Consider the following 25872-nt stretch of genomic DNA (forward strand, 5'->3'; position numbering starts at 1 on the left):
TTATAAGGTTCTATAGTCAGTTATCATTTAAACTCAAGTAAATTGATTTTTCCCCTAACACCCTCAAAGTATATGGAATATGTCAAAAGCATTACTATCTCGCTATCTCGTGATAAGAACTGGTAATTTGACTCTTCAATAGTACCTAGATAGATTATAAACACTACAATCATCAATGTTGCCGAACCTAAAAGCCTTTGATTAAAACTACAGGATGACGTAAATGTATTAAACTTGCAACAATACATGAAAAACACAGAGTATATTTTATTATAATTTCAAAAGTTTATCCATAGATTGTTTACAAGCTAGCACTTAAAAAATTCTTTACTCTTTCAAATGGATTGAAAACGTATCGGCATTTCAATTGAAAAAAATTGCTGAACTGCTCATAATCGCAAAGCTACATACTGCTTATTTGTGTATTTTAACCTTTTATCCCAGTCGTCCAAGATCTTCAGTGAAAACAGGTCTACACGAACATTCAGCAGTTTATGTATAGTTTTTCAATGCTGCTCACATTCGTAGAGCTACAACTCCAGGTAGTTTTTGGATGGCCTAGAGTAATCACAATTGTCCTATTGATCGCATGTGGCATCACGAATATGGACCGAGAACGATAAGGTCGTTAATGTACTTTGGTACACTGGTAGATCGGTTATGTTGGTAGACCTCAAGACCTTTTCTGAGAAGGTTTTGAATGTACAAGTTCTTGTACAGATTTTATCACAGTATTTCAATTTTCTGTGAATAGTACATACCAGTACATACCACTCTCAATATTCATATAAAAGTGATTATATACAATATTTACTTTCCAGATAATTCTTGGATGCCCACGATCTAATTAAGACTATATGAAACTACAAAATTCATTAATGTAGATTTCACAATATTCAATTCCCTGAAGCATGTTAGATTGTTTTGTAAAACCTTTTTTCACGCGATCGTCACGTCAATTAAATAAAATAAACGTTTGGCTAGAGTTTCAAAAGTATTCAAGTAGAATCACTCATTCAAACGGGGTTTGTGGTATAGTTAATAGAGATGGTCGGGCAAGTTACTTATACCCGAACCCGACGCGTATTCAAACGAAAATAAAAAACATATAATCGTACTTGACCCGAACACAAGAGTATTTTTTCTTTCAAACCCCAACCTATCCCGTATCAAACAAAAAATAAAAATCCTTACCCGTACCTGACCTGAACCTGAAAAAATTCGGATATTCGGGCTCGAATAGTGTGAATTTTTTAAGAGACTTCCAAAATCGAAAAAAAAATTGATGGCGAATCTTGGAAATGCATGAAACGTCGAAATCGGATGTAATCTGAATATTTTGTTTCAATCGAAATTTTTCAAAGTGTCAAAGAGTTGAAATAAAAAAAATTCGGGATAACAGTTGGTTACCCTTAAAGTTTTCAACCGATAAAGCCTGCAAACCGATTCGACGATAAGATCGAGAGGATGAATTATCAGCAGAACCCCTGTTTCCGGATTTAAGGATAGATAAAGGGAGAGAGAACTAGAAAAGAGAGAGATAGGTGATATGAAGGATAAGTTGGAGGGATTGGGATCAGTTGGTGAGCCTCAGAGCCAATGACAAGTTTATCTTCACGACAAATTACCGAGCATCTAACCTGTTAACGAGCTATATAGAGTACCATATCAGTTTGTGTTCGTATTTCATTCGACACAGTCGAAAATTGCTAACGGTCGAGATGTCAGAAACAAAGACAATACAGTGCAGTGAACCATAGAGTATACGAAATGGGTAAATACGATCTACAAAAGCCTGAAAGTAGAGTACCATTGAAAAACCATTCCGTGTGACCGCGAGAAACTGGAGTGTACGGTGGTTAAGCATCGAGACGTTGACGATCCCTACCCCGTGTTGAAGTCGCTGTATCGTGTCGACGTATCATTTGACGATCTAGACGAAGTCACGTTTTAGGTTCCACCCGACGATTTTGGACCCGGTAAAAATCGCCATCGGCCATTGAGTTACCACGTGAAGGACGTTACCAGTTGTTAATCCTGGACATCGGACACTGAAACGGGCATACGACCAGGCTCTAAAATAAGCATTTCTGCTATTCTTGTCAGAAACCAGAAAGTATGGTGTTCTCAGTCCTCTCGAGTACGTAGCCGACCCTGAGACGAAATAAGAGAGCTAGCTGTGCGGTGTGTCCAACACAATTACTTTTACGTCAAATGGAACTCACGAAAGAAAAAATGTTGTGTACAAACACCTGGAAAATCCTAAATTGTCCGGTTTCAAGATGTCTAAAGATGCCGAAAACAACAGATTGTCGAATGCTGAAAACCTACAAGGGCCTATCTTACTTACCCTGAGTGTGGAAATGAATCAGGAAAGGACCTACGAAAAAAAAACTAAAACTAGGGATCGTCAGCTGCGCAGCAAAATTGTGAGGTCTGTTTAGGCCAACCACGTCTTGTGATCCGCAATGCGGCCAGAAGGTACAAGGGAAACCTTCGAATTTCTCGGAACTTCGACTAATCTGGAACAGTGCTGTAACACTTCGTTCAAATCAATTGAAATTGAATAACACTAACGAGCACTCTACTGCAGTAAACTTCACATTCTAACACACACCCTTCGAAGTCGCAACGGTTCATTCGTTTCTCTTACAATTGAATGAGAGAGCAGCCTTCAAGTGAGATTCATGTAAGCATTCGAATTGGTTCAAGATAATATTAATTACAAAATAAACATAAATTAATTGTTCCCTCTTTCAGTTTTACTTTTTAATACTTCGAAACACATCTCAATTCATTTCAAACAGTTGAAATTATCGATTTAAACTTGCTGGTGATAATTGAAAACTGAAACCGCCATCCTCTATTTATCATTATGGTCGGAGAGAGTTTTGGTTATCGAGTTGATGTTTATGCCTATTCATTCCCACTTGCCCACTACCCACAGTGAAGACAATGAAACAGTTAGACTACTTGGCACTAAAAACGGAGCAAGCCAAACTTCAAGTGACTAGGTACGGTTATTCAATTGACGATGATTTCTGGAAGCTTCGGCAAAAGAGTAAATTGAATGAGAAGGGATATGCTGACATTCAACGGCTAAAGAATTCATTTTTATGAAAAAATATTCGATTGATATGAAGTTTTACCGCACTGATCTGGAAGTTCGGAGAGGGGTATTTATCTTAAAGTTCAACGTTGAACTAACCAAAGAGTGCAACAACAGAGGGAAAGTTTATAAACTTGCTTGTAAATGAAAAAGGACTATAAAAAATACCCTTAACTAGCTATTAAAGGTGTTTCTGGGACAGTATCTTGTATCATAAAACGACTACCATCTAGAGACTCAGGTGTTATGAACTGTAAGAAAGATGCAGATAAGCTTACCTCGAACATGAGAGCTATCGACCCTTCTGTTGTCGTAGTTTTAGCGGTCAAATTCCCACGATACCCATGTTCCTCGACGTCTAGAATACCGTGAAGGCGAACTTTCTTCAAGTTCTGCAGTGGAGTCATCAAGGTTACAATTGCGTGATGTGTTTTCGTGTCTGATTCATCAACTGACACGTTGTAGTAAATATGGAAACCAGTGTTAATCCACTCCTCCATGTTTCGCACAAGTACATTGAAACCGACCGTGAACTTGTCCGTTGGGTAAGGAATTCTCAGCTCGAATTCCGACTGTACTTCTTTCAAGGCCGTAAACGGAGTTTTTATCTTTAAAGCGTTCTTCATGTTCATTAAATCTTCTAGCCAGAAACGATCCCAAACATCTATATAGCCTTGTGGTAGGTTTAGCTTTCCAGTTACGTAATATTTCGATTTGTATTCTTCAAGGTCGAGTGTCCCGGTAATGGTAGGCCAAACGATTGTGTCTAATTCGATTTTTCCAATTAAATTCAATAAATCCTCCTCATCTTCCTCTTCTTCATCTTCGTATGAGCTTTCAGCACCTTTACTATCGGGAGACTCTTCTAAGAACTCATCGAGCAATTCGGAAGCCTTTTGCATTCCTAACTGACGCAATAATTTAGGTTTAGGTTCCGAAACCGCTTTAATACCTAATTTGTACTGTGAGAATCTTCCGCTGAATTCCATATTTATATATTCACTCTTTTCTTTGTTCATAATCAACTTCAGTATGAGTCCATTTTCTTCGAATTTCGGTAGTGGTGTGAACATCTTATAGGAGTATTCAAAGTCTTTTAAGTGTGCTTTCCGCCAAACACCCACGAACCCGATAACTAAATTGTTGAGTCCAGCACGGAAGTCCACGTTATCTTGTTTGAATTTTCCTCGCAAAATTACCTTTTCGAGGTCCTTCAGCGGAGTGGCTAAGTAAAACTTGATGTCAAAGTCGTAAGCAGACACTACCGCAAATAGAACTTCAACTCCTAGGGCAGTCTTTGGTGTTATCACTTCCGCTACAGCATGTCGTTCTTTCTCGCTGATTCCAAAGCGACATCGAATGTTGCGAAATTTCTCGTTCGATGATGTTATGTTCACAGTTAGCATATTATCTACAAAATTACGAACATGACCTAACAATACCAGTTCATACTTGTCATCATCCAGTTGGAGATCAGCCGCCCCACGCAGCTCACGACTTTCGCTCAAGGAGAATTTTGTTGATAATGCACCCGTTTTATAGCCTTCGAACGGGCTTACACAAGCTAATGTTCCGGAGATATTACGATATTTTTCGTCATGATCATATTGCCAACCTGACCATACGGAGAATATATGTGGTGGTTCGTCGGTTACTGTGTGATTCACGGTAATAACAGTATCAACTCGTTTGATGTCATATTTGTGCTTCAAATGAACCTTGATAGTCGGAACATGTTCAATCGAGCTATGAAGTTTTGTTTTAAATTCACAGTTGAAATCCGTATCATTGGATAGATACAGTCCCATCAACGCCAACCCAAGTGTTTGATTTTCGGCCCAGTTTGCAGAAATATTACTTTGTAGTAAATTGTCCTTGAAGTAAAATCCTCCGTTGAGAGCGTTATAACGCCATCCTTCGAACGGAGTTATAAGTTTAAACAGTAACCACATATTCCGAAGTATCTCATCATCCGATCCTGCATCAAGCTTCAGTTCGATTGCTTCCGAAGTATTCCACGCTATTCGAGCATTAGCGATGTATTTGGGGTCGATGGCTTTCAAATCAAACACGCCGTTCACGGTTCTGTTGGGATAAGATACTATAAAACGCCCGTTATATGTGCGATACGTAGGCGTATTGAGTTCGCCAGATATCACCAGTTTTTGAGTAGGATCGCGGTTGGCATCCCATTTCATCTCTACACCCACTTCTCTTTTCAGGTCCGTAGAATATCCTTTCAGTGTTATACTGATATCACGTAATCTGAAATGAATACAGTTGCTTAGAAAGCACTATTGGAATTTTCTTAGATTTTACTTGTCAATATGTAGTTCTAATATCAATTCCTTGATGGGAGCAGATTTCATCATCGCCGAAAACCAATATAAAGCATCACGCCACTGGAATCCTGCGTAGGTGTTGGTGCCATCCTCAGATTCTCGAATGTGCCGAATTGTTAAACCATACGGCTGTTTGGCGTACTCTGCGTGAATCTCAAACTTATATTCGATCTCATCGCGTACGTATTTAACATCTGCGGTTACATCGCCAAATGAAGGACTTTGGGCTTCCAACTTGGCGTGGTGATAAGATTTTATGAATGAACTACGATCCTGATACCAGCCGTTGATCACGATTGAGTGACCAGAGAACCACACAGCGTTCGAGTCGAACTGAAACAATAAAATATGCTTTCAATACTTTCGTGATTGGTTCAATAGTCTATTACGTAGTATTCTTTGCGTGCTTTCTCCTTCACTTTGAAGTTCACGGTACAAGAGTCAAATCCGGGAACTGTTATGTTGGCAGCTGTATCAATGGCAAACAACATTGCTCGTGGCATGTAAACAGAAAACACTGCTGTAATGTCTTTGTCCTTAGCATACCGCAGTAATAAGAGAACATTATGCTCGATGCCCTTGTTAGAGTTGTGTTCGTGTCTAAAAAAATAACAAAAAACACGTGAAAAATCGAACTTCATTAGCATCAACAACGAAACCTACTTAATCATCGCTTTAAAATTCGTGTGTGAACGTGGTCTAGTTAACTCAGCGGAAGCGGTTGTCCTTCCAACTTCTGCCAAATGGAAGCGTGCGAAAATTAACTGCAGTGTTGTTGTAAAGTACGGGTCCTTCAAATCTGCGGCATTGTTGTACTCTAGTTTGCACTCAACATGCCCCATTGCTGAAAGAAACTTCAGCGTAGAAGCAAAGTCAAAATTGGGATAAGCAGACGAACGCAACTCGAATGATCCATGATACTCCGATCGTCCACGATTACTTCTATCCGCGAACGTTCCTCCCAAGGTCAGACGCTCTTGTTGTCCATTTATGAACTGAAAATGGAAAAAAATATTCCACCAATCGAATCATGCTTAAAATTTCAATTTCACCTACTCTGTAATCCATCGAAAATTTGGTTGTGATAGACGCTTGTGTTTGTTGAATAAATCCTATTACTTTCGTCTGCACTCGCTTGGTTTCAAACTGTAGACTTAAATCCCATTGCTTGATGCCCTTCTTGTCGGTCATTTTGATTTGTCCGGCCATCCCAGCGATTCGTTCACTGTTTACCGACAAAAACAGAGACGGACTGTAGATCATTCCATACTTGATTTCAGTTTTATTGTATCCCATTTCCAGCGCCAGATATTTTCGATCATTCACATTCAACGACATATCCAAACGTCTTTGGTTCTTGTTGTCCTTGTAGATACCAACAGCCGAATGAGAGATCTCGCCATTGCGGAAACCCATCGAAACACCGTATCCTTCCAAGTCTGCTGTGATGTTTGCGATGAAAATACGTGGAATTTGAGAGTTGGGTGTTTCAAAAATTAGTGATCCTACCGACGTGTTCTCGTGACTGTCCCAGGAATATTGAAAGAGAAAAACTTTGGCAGTTGGGTCAGCTTTCTGTAGGCTTATATCCATGTACAGTGGACCACTGAGAATCAGACTTGGGACTTGATCATTGTTGCTGACATCTGGTAAACTGTAATTGGCGCAAAGTTTCAACCCTATCGCCCGATCGACTACCGGCCAGGTGCATGTTGAGTTCGTGTAACGGCTCTCAATACCTTTCTGGCGAATCTCATTGAAATCATCGAACACCAACATTTCCGATCGAATGCTGAATATTTCGTTGTGATCCTGAGGTAGACTAAATTGGAATGACACTAATCGTTTTCCTCGAATTTTCCCCTTAGCCTCAATAGCGGAACTGGAATAGAAATTACTTTTCAATTTGACTCCAGTGGCTGCATGAATAAAATCTGTTTTCATTGTAGCAATTATGTCTGCTGAAATGCTAGGTTTGATTTTTCCTTCCAGATCTACGATCCGCGTTGATTCCCAAAAGTCAACCGCCTTGAATGATCCAGACATTCGTAGGTCAACGGATGATGCACCAATTATACTCAGTGCCAATGGTAGACCAGTACTCAAAGGTACATCGTAGGACGTATCCAAAAACACCCCCGATCTTGTGTACGACACTTCTTTGCCAGAAAGTAACGTTTTCAACAGGTTTAATGGATTAATTTTTTCCGCTGCCATAAATGTTTCAGCCATTCCCTCAATAGTGAAGTATTTAAGATCATTACCAAATACTTTGATGCCTAACGATGCATGAGGATCCCTAAAGTCAGACTTCATTTTATATCCCATATTGTCTATTTGTTCATGAATATCTCTCGAAATTACTATTGGACTGCGCGTTTCCTGTCGTTTGCTTCTCAGTTGTGGTTCGAACTCCATGCTACTATTGGAGTATCGCTTAGCTCGAATTGGACTGATTGGATCATATCCGACCTGTTCGTCTTCCTCGGATTCCGAACCGAATAACGAAGTCACAGTCGACGCATATTCCTTAAATTTTTTAGTATTCAATGGGCCGGATGGTCCAAAAATGGATTCAACCAAATCTTCAAAACCTTCTGCTCGAGCATTCAGCTCCAAAAAATTAACCGATTCTCCAAAAAGATCGGCCGTTAAGTTCAATGATCCAGTTCGAGGCAGGTAAGAATTTGCACTGAATATCACATTTGCGTCTGTTGTCATGCCGAAATTGAACTCATCAAAAAACAAAGTGTGTTCATAGTTTCTAGAAAATTTTCGGAAATCCATGCGGAATTTTTTACCGAGATCATCATCAGCTAGCAAGCCTTGCGCTTCTACTCGAACTGGAGATGCACTGCGAGCTAAATTCGTCAGGTGGGACCAGACGTAAGATCCGACTTGGTTTACTTCCTCCGTCTTTAGCACATGCTTGATCAGTTTGACTGACAGATAGTCCGGACAACGCATTGCCTGCAGATACGCTGCAATGCGGATTTCCACATCATTTTCGAAATTCGAATACAATTTCAGGAAGTAATCCTTCGTTCTCGCACAGTCGTGCCTCCTGAAAGCGTAAACCGCCTGCAGACGTATCTCCGTAGGTAGATCAGTGATTTCGATTATTTCTCGCAGTTCATGATAAAAAGCCGTATTGATTACTCCCATGTTTCCCAGGCTTTTCAGTGAAACTATAATGTTTTCTCGCTGTTTTCGAGACATAGTTGATCCACTTTGAATTCTTTCCAGAAGATCAGTCTCTATAAATTGAACAATATCCTGCACCATGTCGTTGCTACCGCACTCGGCATAGATAGTACAGAAGGTATGGACCACGGACGTGGCTGACAAGATGTAGCTTTTTTCCCCGATGCTTTTGCCATACTCGATTAGTTCTAACATTGCCTTCAATACTTCTTCGTTTGGTCTGTAAAAGAGTAGGTAATTGAGTGTTCTATTAACTGAGGGTAATTTTTACGTGCCTCGTAAGATATGCGAAGGATTCCATCCATTTCTTTGCAAGTTCTGATGAAATTTGCTGTTTAACAATTTGGTCTTTCATTAGAGTAACCGACGCTGGACTAGCGATGAATGGAAGACTATCTAAAACGTGATTTCTGTGAAAATGGGAAAAAATATAATAAGCTTTTTGTCTTATCATTTCGAAATGATAACCACCGACAAATTAGAATCACTTACTTCCCATTATCGCAAATACTCTTGGCACGATACAACATCTGCGACAGTGCCGTGAATGAAAGCGCTCTCGTCGTTGACAGAAAATTGAGAAATACATCTGGAAAGCTACGTTGAATATCTGGGAATCCTAAGCGGCACAGATTTTTCAACAGTTCTCGAGAAGCTTTAATCTCATCGTGACTATCACGCAATGACGGAGTGTGATCATATATTAGCGTGGAACGTTTCTGAATCTCATAGTCATCAGTGCCGCCATTCTCTTCCGTTGTGTAGGACTCTTCGTCCGCTAGGATAAGTTTACTATAAGATTCAGTTACGGCTCCTGCTCGATCATTCGAAAACGGCACCAACTGATGTCGCTCATAGCAAATTGCTTCCTTGTAAATGTAGTTGTCAACTGATATCTGTAACGGAAATAATCATGAACAGATGCATTTTGACCTTCGCATTAGCAACATACATTACAATAGCTTGTAGAGTTAAGAACGGGCCAAGCGACGTAGTCCTGAAAAATGTTGTAAGAATTAGACATTAGACGAGTCGGTTGGACAGCTATCTTGGAGTATCTTACCGGTCGGAAATCGTATGGCACTGACTGAATCAACGAGTGAGTTTTATATCGTCTTTTACAGGATGAAATATCCTTGGTCTTAGTGATCAACAAACTCGTTTCCTTTGTTCCACTCATTATGTACGCCACATCACAAACACCGGATACATCGGTTTCGACTGTATGAAAGTCGATATCGAATCGTGGCATACTATTCTGGAACGATGATAAAATACCACGCTTCAAGTTCAACGTCCACACCGATTCATCTGTTTCGTGACAGATTTCGCTCACGAGACCATCGTGAAATGCGAAACGCAGCTCGAATCGTTGTAGCTCTTCTGAGATAATATCGCTCTTGGGATGTAATTCAACCTCCTGTGGAGGTTCAACGTAGTCCGCTCCATACTCAAAATCTTGTTCCTCCGATACCGGTAAAGGGCGATCGCGTAGCTCGATCGAGTATAGCTTCATGATCCCCTGGCACGGTTTCGGAAAATCGATCTCCACCGACGCTATCAGATGTAGCTCAGACGAATTCTCGCCACTGCCCGAAAATTCGGTCTTAACGTACATCGAGTAGTCATATTTGTAGAGCCGGTTGTGCTGATAGTTAAATTTGTTGTTTTTCTCTGAAATTTGTGCTTCAATAGAATAATTTTAATACTGGTAAAATTTTCCACCAATTACCTTGACAGTATGGTCGCCCGCATATCCGAGGATCTTTGAGGGGATCTGAAAAGAAATAATATGTAATATATGTTACAATCAAGTTTGTTTCGGTTTTTATAATGCGAAATTTAATCTAATATTGTAATGGAGATAACAAAATAATTTTCTGGTTTTGCAATGACGAAGGAATACCACTTTCGCTACCTTGAGCTGCGATAGACACAGTTCTACAACAGTACCGAGTTGCTACAGTGTACATAGATCATGTTTCAGCCACCTCTCGACCAGCACCTTCCAATCCAATCACACGCACCACATCAGTCCTTCCGCTCTATCTCTACTTTCCACTCAAGCGCTAGGTAGAAGAGTGTATTTACAATCGAAAACATAATTTTTGCTTCATGTCTGAAGTATTCTAAGCAATTTGAGATTAAATTTTTAGTATCATTATAACCTAAGGTAACTAAAAACATTAGTTTTCTAATCTGTTGAAATCAACGAGCATCGATACCGAAAACTCTTGCCGCGGACTTGGAAAACTTCAGATCCCAGACAACGGTTTTAATGGATTTAGTAACATTTCAACATATTCAATTAGACGAATTTCTTGTACGTTGGACGAAACAGTACAGTTAAAATGAACACGGAACGACCGAAATTAGCTCTGCGCCTAATTCGTATTACTGTTTTTGAATTAGTTGATTTTAACAACAAAATTTCTAAAATAACTATATTATTAGTTAAAATTGAGTTTGCTGAAAAAAACTTTTATTTTTAGAGAATGTGTTTAGTTGGTGAATATTCTGGACACAAACCAGCAATATTTTAATCCAACACGAAATTCTCATTGACAACTAATTTCGTTATTAAAATCAGAAAATTTGTTTCTATTTATCTACCACCGTCATTACTGAAGGACAGCATAAAGAATACAAAAATGAAATTGGTTTTATTAACAAGTTTATGAGCCAAAAACTCATGAGAAGTGTCAAAGCAAAACAATCCATTGAAAAGCTAAAAGAGACAGTCTTGTTGAAACTGCTTGCAAATTGTTTAGATTTTTTTCGCATGTGTTACGATATATCCATATATAAATTTCTAAACCGATATGTAAGAATGACGTAAACTCTTAGTGGAAAGTGTATTTATTCAGAATTTGTGCGCATTTGAAGCGATTGTGGGTAACAATGTTTTTATGCGGAACAGTGAAGTGAGTTTCGAATGTTGCACTCTAAGTGTACACGTCAAACGATGTTTTATGTATCTTCTAACATTCCGGGCTACGCCGTCCGGTGTACTACTTGTATTCGGTTTTTGTTTGTTTTCAGTGAGAGAGTCGATTTCGCGAAGTCGAATGAAGAATACAGCGATTTAGAAGTAAAATTTTCAAGAAGAAGTTTATCTTTCGCTTATGTCTTTTTCTCCAATACAAGATCGTATTTATACCTGCCAATATAGAAAAGATAACCGCGACTGAAATTTTTTCAGTAGTAGTGTGCCATCTAGTGGCTAGTAGTCATTACGGTGTTAACGTTTTTTCGGTGACAGAGCGCCATATAGCGCCATATTGCAGAAACCAATTCAACCATTTATGTTGGTTGAAAACAACGTATTATTTCTCTAATTCAACTAAAAAATTAGTTGAATGGATATGAAGTGTGCCTTAGCTAAGAAATGACAGCACGTTTAATTGGTGAATTCAACTAAAAAAATAGCCATTTCAACAAATATTTTATTATTATTAAGAGAACTAGAAATAAAAAATCTAAATTAGCAAAAGTAAGATTTTTTTAGTTGTCTCAAAAAATAACTAACTAAAATCAGAAAATCAACTAATTTTTTCGCAAAATGCTGATTTCGGTCTTTCCGTGAAGATATTCTATGCACCAGGCGCGCTTCTTCATATCATATAAATAATCGATCTCTTTGACAATTCATGGATACCACCTCTAAAGCAACCTTCATCCTGCATTGACATCCACTAATCGATAATGATAATGAGACAGTGCCATGTCTGGTGAATATAGTGGGTGCGATTGAAGTTTCCAAACAAGTACGAAAATGGTTTTTTAGATCACTTTGACCGTATGTGAAGGAGAGTTGTCATACTACAGAATAACTTTGATAACGCAAAAATTTGAAAGAAGAGTGCGTCATCCACAATAGTGACACTTCAAAACGGAATGAAGTATGAATTGTCAAATTATTTGCACTTTTATATAATAAGTATGCTATTGTTCATGGAACTTAATGTTAAAAAATTTCAAGGGGGGGGAGGTTAGCCTTACGAATAAAGGTACAAACATTGGCCAGTGCCAAAAAATATTTAAGTTCTATTTAAGTCTCTTAAGCCTATTTTTGAAAACAACACTAGCTACAGAAAAGTCAAGAAGGCGCTCTTTGCGTTCTTGGTGGGATATTATTATATATTTGAGAGAGAAACTCAGGGGCGTCAGTTTGTCCATTGAACAATTTCGCTATAAATACAGCTCTGAGTATATTTCGTCGTTTGTTCAGTGTGTCCATGTCGGGCAAACGCCCGCATACGCATGGCTGCCAGATGGCTAACTAAACGCTGCTAGCTGGTAAAATATGGCAGGCAGACATTCTGGTGACCGACTGCCTCACCGCTGCCAGATATACAACTCAAACGATACAACTGTATCCACCAGGATTTTTCCACATTGAAAACTTTGACATTTTCAGCAAAGGTGAGAAGATGAAAACGCTCGGCTAACTTAGATACAGGCGACTTTGTTTTGTGAAATTGGATTTGACAACCGTCACTGAATCAATTTTGGTAGCCGTCTGACGACCATGGCTGCCCAGGTAGCCAAAACGCTATGCGGGCGACAGCGCTCAATGTATGGTGGAAATTCTGACGGATTACGTCATGGCAGAGATCGTAGCAATCGTGATTGTACTGCTTAAATTCTATTGATCCAAACATTGGCATAAGGACACCAAATATGCACTGAGGCTTCAAGGGTAGACCGTACTAACGCATAAATAAAACTCGCAAGCGGTATGGATCAGTAAACTCTTTGGCGATCCTCATAATGAAACCTAGGTTTCTATTTACCTGAGCAATTATATGTGAGTAATGAAGTCTGAAGAAGAGCTGAGAATCAAGACGCACACCCTGATCTTTGAAAACAATTACTCTTTCATGTGTTTCCCCAGAAATAGTGTAGTTCCAGACTATTCTTACGTGTGAAAGAAATCACAGAGCATTTGGACACACTTATAGTTAAGAGGTTGAGATTTCGCCATTCACAATAATTGTTTAGGTGCTGCTGAAGTTCCATGCAATCAGCTGTTCACTGCACAACAAGAAACAGTTTCAAATCGTCCGCATACATAAGTCTGCATCCTGGTGGAATGACAAGAGAAATGTCATTAAAAAATAATGAAAACAGCAATGGTCCGAGATTGCTTCCTTCAGGAACACCTGATGAGTTAATGAAGTTGTGTGACTAGACATTTCCTAGCTTCACTGATAAAACTCGGCCTACGAGATACGATTTAAGCCACGGTCAAACGCAGCTTTCTGGTCCGTATATATTGTATCTATCTGTGATCCAGTTTCAATGTTCTGAATACAAAGTGAACATAATTGTGTCAAGTTAGTGATTGTAGATCTGCCTGTATAAAAATCATACTGATCATTAGCAATATATGTCTTTGTTTCACGGAATAAAACGTTCCCCACTAAAATCTCTAACAGCTTTGTTCCAGCACAGATAGAAGTTATACCTAGGTAATTGGCAATATTTTGTTTGTCTCCTTTTTTGAAGATCGGGAACATATATGATTTTTTCCAGCACGCAGGAAACCGTGACTGCGACAATGATTTTTTTGAAATTTAGTCTGAGGGGCGCACACAATGCTCTTGAACATCTTTTCAATACGATAGACGGGATTCCATCTGGCCCAGCTGATGTTGAGGATTTCAACTTACATATTGCCACCATAATATCCTCATCAGAAAATCGAATGTTTGCAATATTTATCGCATTATATGGAACGTTTTGAAGGCCGAGTCTGTATTGAATACTCGCGAGAAGTGTTGTGCGAATAACTTGCAGGTGCCTCTTAGAGTGTTCGATGTTTCATTTTCAAGGAACATGCTGGAAGAAAGTCCGTTTCCTTTGCGTTTGCTATTAACAAAAGACCAAATTTTCTTCGGATTTCGTTTAAGATTGGATTAAGTTTTTTGTACGTGCTTAGAGTAGAGATAGCGGTTGTACGACCGACAATTGTTACTAGCTTGAGGAAAATCTCTCCTAATATAATATATTTTTAGGCCCACACAGTTCGATAAAAATCTTGTGATTTTACATCTTATAAGATGCACATAAATGGAGCGTCGTTTGTCATACAAATTTATATTCAAGAATATGGAAAATTATGTGATTTGAAAATTACATGTCTTGAATTCGAATGAAATAAAAAACAAAAAATCGATAGCAGCAGCGCGACTTGAACCGAGAAACATCAGATCACAAGCACGTCGGTTACTCGACTGGACCGCAGAGCTCTTTTCTGTTCATTGAATAATTGATAAATATGAATCCATACAGTGGCACTTGGTAGCCGAGGGCAAATTACACTCGGAGCATGTAAAATTCTATGCGAATGGAATATTGCGTCATTTTAAAAATTTAGTAGTTGTGAATTATATCGTTTGTAGATTTCTGTCACCTGTAAAATTCATTATTTTTTTCTGTGCACTGCTTAAGCTTTAAGATGCCAAGGGTATTTTCTAATCCTTATTAACGACTAACTTAAAACTAGAATAGTATCATTAGATTATGTCGTCTCGGATCTTCGAAAATCCAGCTTTCAGCTGGCGATCGGCAGTGGTCGATGAATTGAATTGCATCAGTCTTCCAGATGGTGTTGTTAAATATCTATGGTCGCTTCCTTCGGTTCGTGTGGGTCTGCGGGAAACACCCCTTGGCTACGAAGGCCCGCATGCTGGTCATCGGAAGTGCCGCTGCTCGTAATCTTTTGAGCTCAAAAAGGGCGGGGTGCAGGGCCGCCGAGAGAAAAAATCGAGCCCGGGGGATTTCAATACGGGCCCCCATTCGAAAACATCTCTACATTGGAGGATTGAACGAGCAAAAAAAACCTATTTTAATCCACCTAGTGGTGTAATGATGCCTTTCTCATATTACTCATTACATCATAAATATAATCGTGAAATTCGCAAAAACAACTGTTTATTGAATTCCGACAAAAATCGATGCAATCTTCAATTGAATCGATTCGCTCTTTGTATTAGTTAGTAAGTTAGTATATAAGTTCCTTCTCCCCATTACACAATACAAGTAGGTTTAAAATTTTCCCTACACAAAAATCTCAGAATTGCGGAAGCAAATGATGTCCTCATGGTAACAACCAAATCATATATATATATATATATATATATATATATATATATATATATATATATATATATATATATATATATATATATATATATATATATATATATATATATATATATATATATATATATATATATATATATATATAATAAGGCTGAAAAGTCACCACTTGTGTCTGAACACCCAATTTAAATTTAAATAATTTAATTTTTACTCATATTCCAATAAATAATTATTTAAAAAAAACTGTTTATTGAATAGAAATAGGATAATTTGTTCGGATCTGATCTCACAAACTCTATAAAACCTGTTTACCCTGTAGTTCCGGAACCGAAAGTTGTATCCACAACAAATTAAGGAATTCCGTATGAAACTGTAAGACTTTTCTTTTGAACCTATAAGTTTGTGAAAATCGATTTGGCCATCTCCAAGAAAGTAAGTTAGATTCTTTTTGCAGTTTTTGATCACTATTTCCAATTCTTCCGAAACCGGATTCAGATAAACGGAATATCCGAAGTAGGTTCGTTTACTACCAACAAATATGACCTACAAATTAGAACAGTTTTGAACGTAGTTAAACCTATACTTTATATCTCATGCTCTATTTCGATTAAACCAATTAAACGAAATCTAACAAACGAAACGAACCTGCGCTTCTGTTACTTCTGCATATGTAAGTCAAGCTAAACAGCATGAAACATGTAATAGGATTATTATTATTGTTAATATTATTATTATTATTATTATTATTATTATTATTATTATTATTATTATTATTATTATTATTATTATTATTATTATTATTATTATTATTATTATTATTATTATTATTATTATTATTATTATTATTATTATTATTATTATTATTATTATTATTATTATTATTATTATTATTATTATTATTATTATTATTATTATTATTATTATTATTATTATTATTATTATTATTATTATTATTATTATTATTATTATTATTATTATTATTATTATTATTGACATCACTACACAACGTGTACGAAATAGAACAAAGCACGCCTTGCTCGTTTTGTGTTTTCTTCTTCTTTCTGTGTTTTACATATTGTCACTCTATATGGCGATTTGAAAACTTTGACCCTCATCGCTCTGTAACTGCGGAGCCGGAAGTCGGATCCGGATGAAATTTCACAGTATGTTTAAAGACAGTATGAACTTTAATTCAAATCAAGATTTGTGAAAATCGGTTCAAGCATCGCAGAAACATCGAAGTGAATTTAGTTTTAGGAGTGTTTCTTCTCCACTTTCGGTGCTATCGGAACAGGAAAAGAGGGTGCCGAATTAAGTTTTCATGCCCACAAACTAACAAGCTCTGCAAACTAGAAGAATTTATCAGACAGTTTTATGGGATTTGCACCTGTTTTTAACCATCGTTCGTGGAAAAATACTAATAAAATTGGTATTTTCCACTTACCACGCTTTAGTTCCGAAACCGGAAGTCGGATCTTGATAAAATGTTCCACAAATTTTTAGGATATTATAAGACCTTTCATTTGAATCCTAGTTTGCAAAAATCGATTGAGTTGTTTCAGCGATAATTGAGTGTAAGCTTTTCCTCAAATTTTCACATATTACCATATAACTCCAGAACCGGAAGTCACATTCAAATGAAATTCAATAGCAAGCTATGGGACCATAATACCATTTATTTGAATCTTAGTTTGTGAAAATCGGTTCAGCCATCTCTGAAAAAAGTGAGTGCATATTTTTTTCACTTTTTTGGTACATATCATCCTATATCTCCGGAACCGGAAGTCGGATCGGAATGAAATTCAATAGCAGACTATGGGACTATGAGATCTTTCATTTAAATCTTTGTTTGTGAAAATCGGTTTAGCCATCTCTGAGAAAAGTGAGTGCATATTTTTGTTACATACACACACACAGGCATTTGCTCAGTTCGTCAAGCTGAGTCGAATGGTATATGACATTCGGCCCTCCTGGCCTCGGTAAAAAAGTCGATTTTCACAGTGATTGCATAGCCTTTCTATATAAGAAAAGCAAAAAGGTCCCAAGGTATGTCCCATTATGAGCAACAACAAAAAATTTTCAATCTTCGAATTTACGGGCCCCCTAAAAAGTCCGGGCCCGGGAGGCATCCCCCCTCTCGGCGGCCCAATTGTTCATTCATATTGTTCATGGAACTTAATTTCGAAATATTTCCATGCGTGGGTTAATTAATGTAAACGTGCAATGACGCAAATATTTAAAGATTGTCCTCTCGTGTAACTAGCGTCGTAATGATAACATGTCTAGAAAATATTGTTATCATTGAATGCTTTTAATGTCTTCAAATTGAATTAATTCATTTTATTTGTATGTTATCTTCATGTTCATCTAAAATCTTCAAATTTCACTTCAAACTTCAGAGAGAGACTGTGTTTTGATAGATATTTTATTTATATTTAGAAATGCTCCATTAGAACAGAGTTAACCTTCTACAAGTCCAAAAATATTAGCACATTATTGTCCTTGAGAACTTAGAAGTGTTCTTGGATGGAGAGTGTTGTAATCATAAGGTTACTATTCAGCGTGCTGAGTATTATTCGTGTGATTTGTGTAAATTCGAATACGGTTCTTCATATCATCTGATATGTGACTGTCCCGCATTGACCCAACTACGTATCCGGATTTTTGGGTCTCCATGCATGGTGTTGAGTCTGTGTATGCGGAGCTGAAATTAAAGGATATTCTATTGTTTCTCACCCGGTGTGGAGTCAGAGAGGTTCATCGTTCTTTCTGGAGTGAATAAATCTTTTCTGTGTTGACCTTAATTTAGATTTAGCAAATTGTTTGGCATCCCTTATGGGGTGTCTAATTTACTTCTACATACATACATACATACATACTGCGAATCGTTCTGCATTCTTCCGGGAATGCTGAATGATGAGAAGCCACGCAAGGCACAACTCTCCCAATAATCAGGGGAACGTGCCACTTGACCCAATTAGTTCTGATTCCTGATTCCTGAAGTTTAATTAAGTTTAAAGTTTAATTGACACACTCCCAGCAGCAGAGATGTCTATCTCCTCTGTGTGACGAAGAGCAAGCAAAATTTCTCCCCTCGCACTGACAACTTCAACGAGAGCTCTTCTCTTTCACATTTATACACCACTGTTGTGTAAGTGTGCACGCATCATGAGTGCGTTTGTTTATTTCCTTTTACCTCTTCCACTGAATCGCACCAAAGTGCTAGAGCATTAGCTAATAAATTCTCTGAGGAGGATGCAGATACTTTCACAGAGGTGTACACGCCGGTGAGCACTCTGCTGTATGGTTTTCGTAGATGAAGCGTGGACACGCAAAATCAGCAAAATAAAACAATTTATCGTAAAATTTCCGGTTTTCCTTCCAAATTTTTCATAGCAAGGCCAGATCTACTCTCTATTAATTGAAGTTCACAGAAGTGTTCGCTCACAATCACGCGCCAGTGGTCACTTGGGTGTATTTAGACGAGAGCGCGTGTGAGCGATTCATGCGAAGAGAATGTGTTTCACTCGCGCCAGCTGCTTTAACCACAAGCACACACTCAAATGCTGTCTATTCGACACTGAGAAGAAGTGCGCCTTCCTCTTTGTGCGGTGCTTCGTTTTTTTCATCCTCGGTGTGGCAAAAATCTGACTCTAGCGTGTATAACTCTGGTGAAATGCCATCTCTGCCCAGCAGTGACTTGTACCAAAGACATCATATTAACAAGATATCCAGCTCTCACATTTCCCCTAACAAATTATTGGCAACATCCTGTTTTGCTAGCATGGCGCCCTCAGGTGAGTCCGCATCGCATCTCGTACATAAAAGTAGGGGAAAGAAATGTCAAATTCGTGCGCGCCAAAATAGCAAAACTGCGCACCCATACAATTGACATGATATGTTGAATGTGATGTCGTGCGATGGCGTTGCTGAACTGAAGATTGATTTCGCTCCAAGCTGATAGGGTCTGCCTGTACGCATGAAAGGGAAAAGTGTCTCAGTTTTTTAACCATTTATTCAGTCATTGGAAATGAACTAACCATCGAATTACATCACATTCTTTTAGCTTATAGAGAAATCAGTCTTCAATTCAACTACGAATGCGCACAAATTTACCTTTTCTTTCCCCTTCTTCTATGTACGAGATTCGATGCGGACTCGCCTGAGGGCGCCATGCTCGCGAAAAAGTATGTTGCTTGCAATTTGTTCGTGAAATTTGAGTGCTGATCACGGAAAAGCCAGCGATCACAAAACAACTAAAATATTAGTTGTTTCTTCTGAATTGTCCAAAAATACATTATTCTCAGATGAAATTGAAACATTTATACTATAGGAATATCTGTTTAATATACGGAAAATTTGTTTTAAAATTCTTCTGCATACTTACACTTACATGAAACGGCCACTACGTAACTGACATAAATAACGTTCATTTGCCATTGAAAATTTTCAATATGAAACATTTCGGGTGAAATGAAGAGAATTTTTGTTTTGCGTTTTGCTGTATTCGTTCTCCGCCAAGTGACAGCAATTTCGTTTACCTGAATGGTTATGACAAAATCAACAGATATGTTTGTTAAATCAACAATATATTAGTTGAAACAACCAGGGCGTAAAACAACAATTGTAATATTGTAATTTTGTGATCTGCGGGTTCTCCGTGTGGGAAGTACATTCTACCAGAGAGAATATTTGTACGCTTTGTCACAGCAGTGTATGCAAGGAAAAACTTATGGGAATGACTACCATTATGACCAGTGAATGAAATATTCATTAAATTTCAAAAAATGCATTTTTATTCATTACGTTTGGTCAACTGTTTTACCTTTGGTTTATGAAAAACTAATATTAATCACAAAAAAAAACCTATCTGAACACATTTCGACTTTTCAGCACTAAATTTCATATGACGGGGATAAAAATATGAATATTATTGTGTAAGTCGATGTTCTGAAACCCAAAATATCGAAGGCTTGCACGTTTTCAATAAGTACAATGATCCACTTCACTATAATTATCGAATAGTACATAGATTTTGAGTAGATATAGTCAGTTTAAACAAGATTCAATTCTATATTTTAGTTCTCATCATCGGATTCCTAACTTTGGTCATTAATGTTGAATGGAAAAATGGAACATTAACAAATTGTAATTATTGAATTAAAAATTGTAACTTGACACAAACTTATATTTTCATTGGGACTGATGTGCACTGGATCAAATCAAATATTCGTTACTGAGAACTTTTCATGTAACATAGCAGTTATAGTGCACGTTTCTACACAGAAAGAAATGATGAAAGTTACGACATTTAAATCTATAGTAATATTAAATAGACATCAATTGAATCGAAAGTTTGATTGGAAACAATCATCGATGCAAAATTAAATGGGATTGCATTGGGTTTTCAATCAATATAACTGTATCTTTCAATTAACGCTTAGTTTTGCGTTCATATTATATCGAAACGTACAGAACTGCAAAGTAACTTTATGTTTAATTTCATGCTCCAAATATGTGCATTAAAATAGATGTAAATTACCAAAATATTTTTATCTGTGTATGTTCTCAACTTGTCCCATGAATTTATTTCATACAAGTTACTGTCATTGAAGTGTAATAACCTGTGTGATGCTTTGCTTATTTTATTGGTTGAGTATGAAACTGAATTACGTTACACAGTCTATCTCGCTGGAACGAATTAAGTTAGAATAAATTTATTATATTCTCACAGATAAATTTTTCATTTGGAACGTATGTTTTTGTTAGCATGTTATATGACTACGAGTTGCACCAGCTATTATTGATATTTCCGTTAATACTGAACGAATTCAAACAATCTCTAGTATGTTGCACACAGCTGCGAATTTGTTTAGTCTAATCGGAATTCAGCCATCGTTTAAGTGATTTCTACACTATTTAAATGTATATCAAAACGCACCAACTTGGTGTTAGATAAGTAAAAATCTATCTACAAAAGGTGGGTTCGTTTCTTCGAGCCAGACTGGGAAAACTTTGTCCCTGGTCTTTATATAAGATTGTTCGTCTATTAGTATAAATCCAGGCACCACGTGAGAATTGCTTGGAATTTTATAGTTCGTGGTTGTATATTCAGTTCTATTTGGCTGTTTGCTGGTACAATATCTTCCTAAGCAGTTACCGATTGTAAGTTCTAGTGCGATTCTAACCATGATCCTTCGGGACAATAGTTTTTCATCCTCGGAAGTGCGTGAGGACACAGTACATATTATTATCATATCATAATCATAATTATCATAAATTATTATCATACCTTATGATCAAAAAAGAACCGGAATTTTTCCTTTTAAAATTCCCGCGCTTGTCCAATCGGTAAAATTTTATTCTCTCAACGTTGGCAACACTTTTATACACATTCTGTCAAATTTTGACGCATATCGTACGATTAGTTCATGTTTGGCGTCTATACAAAGAAGTTGAAAAATTTTCGTGTGGCGATTTTTATAATGGATTAAAATTTAGAACAACGTGCGTTCATCAAATTTTGTGTTGCAAATGGATTTAAGTGTTCCGAAACGTTGAAAATGTTAGAAAAGGCCTTTGGTGAATCGTGTCTAGGAAAAACACAGGCATACGAGTAGTATAAACGCTTCAAAGGTGGTCGTACAAGCTTGGATCATGATGATATGATGCCGCGCCTGCATAGAACACAATTTTTCCTAGGCGTAAAGGCAAGAATTTGGAATAGCATTCCACAATTACTGGAATCTAAATCTTTGAAATATTCCTAGATTACATACCATACTCTGATTCATAATGAATAAAGTAGACCAAATCAATTTCCATCACAAACATACAATGACTATGAAACTCTTCTGACTGCAGGAAAGTAAAGCTTCACTTTAAGAAAAAATGAAACTCACATTTGACCTAATTTAAAGTATGCCGTAATTTCTTTGATGACAGAGTATTACATCTTTTAACATGTAAAAACAAATATTGTGTCTGTTTTGGTGTCAGGTTCAGCTAAACTAGTGGGGAGGTTAATGATATGATTTATTTTTACTTGCTTTGAGATGTAAATCTAAGTGAACGCTCCTTTTATGTACATCTATGGAGACGTAAATTTACACGATTTTTCCAATTGTGTTGTACAGCTTTGGTGTAATCACTACCTTCGTTAGTTTCAACATTAATGGTATAGGCCGCTCCAGTCGATGACCAGCATGCGGGCCTTCGTAGCCTGGGGGTGTTTCCCGCGGACCCACACGGACCGAAGGATGCGGCCAACATTGATCTGGAAGACTCTCATACTATATACAATTCACCGGCCACTACCGATCGCCTGCTGAAAGCTGGATTCTCGAGAATCCGCGACCCCGATACTACATTACATAATGATACTGTTCTAGTTTCAAGTTAGTCGTCAATTAAGATTAGAAAATACCCTTGGCATCTTAGAGCTTAAGCAGTGTGCCTTAAAATTATATCATATTATTGAATAAAAAAACATTAATGGTATGACATATCCACGTGCAATGCCTAGAGCATGCACACTTGCAAATAGTATAATTGAAGTATTTCTTTATATCTGAGCTCACAACCAGTTACAGTTCGACTGACTATTGGTGGCACAGACAGTTAATATGAGGTTTACCACTTATAATCCGCAGTGACGTGAATTCTCATCGTATCATTAGAGGTAGCTCAGATATAAATGTGACAGGCTCTGAACTGCTGCACTGAATGAATCGACTTTTTTTTTTATTCAAAAAAGGAGTTTTGCAGTAATTACTTTAAATATATCAGGTGTACAACTTTGCTTCTGCCGTTTTCCGATAGGTGGCTGTACCGGCTGAGGCTGGTTAAAATACATAGATAATAATGCCTTTAAAGTGAGTGTGTACAGCGCCTAACGAATTGTCATCGCCGTTTTAGTGACAGTTGTTCTTGTTTTCGTATTATTCACGCTCGAAAATGTCTGTTTATGTGCCCAATTCTCGCCATTTGGGGGAAGTTTTACTTTTCTGTTACAATTCGAAAAAAATGCAACTGAAGCGCATCGAACGCTTTCAGAAACTTACGGTGATGCTGCTCTGAGTAAAAGAACGTGTCGGAAGTGGTTTCAACGTTTTAAAAATGGTGATTTCGATGTCGAAGACAAACATGATGGTGGAAGAGAAACAACCTTCAAAGACGAATAACAATTTACTACGAGCTCTTAAAACCGGGTGAAACCATCACAGGAGATCGCTACCGAACGCAACTGATGCGCCTTAGTCGCGCGCTAAAAGAAAAGCGGCCACAGTATCAAGAGCGACATGGCAAAGTCATCCTCCAACACGACAATGCTCGGCCTCACGTCGTAAAAGTATTCAAAAAGTACCTGGAAACGCTGAAATGGGAAGTCTTGCCCCACCCGCGGTATTCCCCAGATGTCTCTCCTCCTGACTTCCACCTATTCCGTTCGATGTCACACGGCCTAGCAGATCAACATTTTCAATCCTTCGAAGAGTTGGAAAAATGGATTGCTTCATGGATAGCGTCAAAAAAGGACTCCTTTTTTTGAGCCGGGATCCGAAAATTTCCGGAAAGATGGGAGAAAGTTGTCACTAGCGACGGACAATACTTTGAATAATACATCTGTAAGCACTTTTTCGCAATAAAGCTTTAAATTTTGGAAAAAAACGGCGAAAGCAAAGTTATACACCTAATATTTTATCCTTGAGTCCTACATACTGTTTTACGACTTTCACTTACTTCTTTTCTCTGCATCTATCCTGCCGGAAAATATTACGGCTAGCACGAATAACACTGGTAAATATTTCAGCTTCTTCATGGCGAATTCGTTAATCATCAGTTTACTACAATCCACGCTGATGAATAATACTATCGGCACATTAGCTCATTTCCCATCCTTAGAACGGCGCCTGCGGGAAGATTCATTCATTGAGTAGGACATAATACCACATCTTATCAGACAAATGTATTTTTGAATTGAATAAACATATTTTCAGAACAGATCATTCAATATAACCAGACAAATAATCTGACTTATCACTGACACGCTTGCTTATTGCAACGTGTGTTTGTTTCTTCTCTATTGCACATTATTCGACTGACGTGAACGTTAATCGTGCTTCCTTTTGCACGTTTTGTTGATAATCCGATGTGTACGACGCATTGGGTCGATGTTTCATTGCTTATCGCCGCATTTAGTTATTGAAACTTTGAAAACTGTGAGTTGGAATCCCATCCAATTTCAATATGGCGGACAGCTTACACACTAAAAAACATTTTCTGTGCACAATTCAACACTTAATGAATAAATATACGTACAACATAACGCACGACCATAGTAAAGCCATTTAAAAACTAAATTTAAAACAGTTCAACACAGTTTAAGTATAAATATACGTTTAGTCGCATATTTCAATATGTGCTAGTATTTTGTGTGCGACTTATTTTCTCACATCTTTTTGATTCTGGTTACTCCTTTGTGCAAATTTCAAATGTTTTCTGAAATAGATTCGAGCAATTGTTGGTTACGTAATCAACTTTTACACGTTACTGATTTTTTTTTCAAAACATTCACATTATTTGATTTTTCCTCGTACTAACTAGGAAAATACCTAGAAATAAGCCACTGCACCGCACGGTATCCGGTATTGCTCAAGAACTGGATAATTTGTAAAGCACCACTTAATCCACTTTAACTGTCCAGTTGAGAGCCTGAAGAGAACACAACCGAATCGAACCGAATATAAGACCAAACTGGCAAAATTACAGAGTCTTTTGCTTCATCCGGCAGATAATGATGAGCTCGTTATCAGCGAACCAATGTCAAAGGTCTTGTGTACATACAATCCCAGCATCCCAACCTCGAAGCCGCTGCAACTGATTAGGAGGATGAACCGAGTGATCAATTTGTTTTAGTATGGAATGATTCAGTCTACGTTGACACCGAAGCACATGGTTTCGGGTTCGTTGAGTTTATTGGCTTCTCAGCGTCTGGCACAAGGGATGTCACTGATAACAGCTATTAGATAGGGTTTTCATACAATTTATTAGCTATTGACAGTGTAACGAAAATATTGCTGTTATATTTTAATCACTTTAATGTACAGC

The 25872-nt window shown here is 37.6% G+C and overlaps 1 protein-coding gene across 1 annotated transcript in view; it reads right to left on the reverse strand.

Annotated features, from left to right (window-relative positions):
* Positions 1-25510, reverse strand: part of LOC131427817 (uncharacterized) — a 35829-nt gene extending 10319 nt beyond the window's left edge. Inside the window, exons 1-12 of the mRNA XM_058591347.1 lie at positions 25377-25510; positions 24505-24674; positions 10388-10432; positions 9719-10329; positions 9608-9652; positions 9148-9551; positions 8931-9065; positions 6508-8875; positions 6115-6446; positions 5841-6051; positions 5429-5784; positions 3388-5374 (exon numbers count right to left, since the gene is read on the reverse strand). Coding sequence (XP_058447330.1) covers positions 3388-5374; positions 5429-5784; positions 5841-6051; positions 6115-6446; positions 6508-8875; positions 8931-9065; positions 9148-9551; positions 9608-9652; positions 9719-10329; positions 10388-10432; positions 24505-24601 — 6591 coding nt within the window. The 5' untranslated portion in view covers positions 24602-24674; positions 25377-25510. The remainder of the gene's footprint in view (positions 1-3387; positions 5375-5428; positions 5785-5840; positions 6052-6114; positions 6447-6507; positions 8876-8930; positions 9066-9147; positions 9552-9607; positions 9653-9718; positions 10330-10387; positions 10433-24504; positions 24675-25376) is intronic.
* Positions 25511-25872: the final 362 nt, after the last annotated feature.

This window comes from Malaya genurostris, chromosome 2 (assembly GCF_030247185.1).
Source record: "Malaya genurostris strain Urasoe2022 chromosome 2, Malgen_1.1, whole genome shotgun sequence".
In the NCBI taxonomy this organism is placed as follows: Eukaryota; Metazoa; Arthropoda; class Insecta; order Diptera; family Culicidae; genus Malaya; species Malaya genurostris.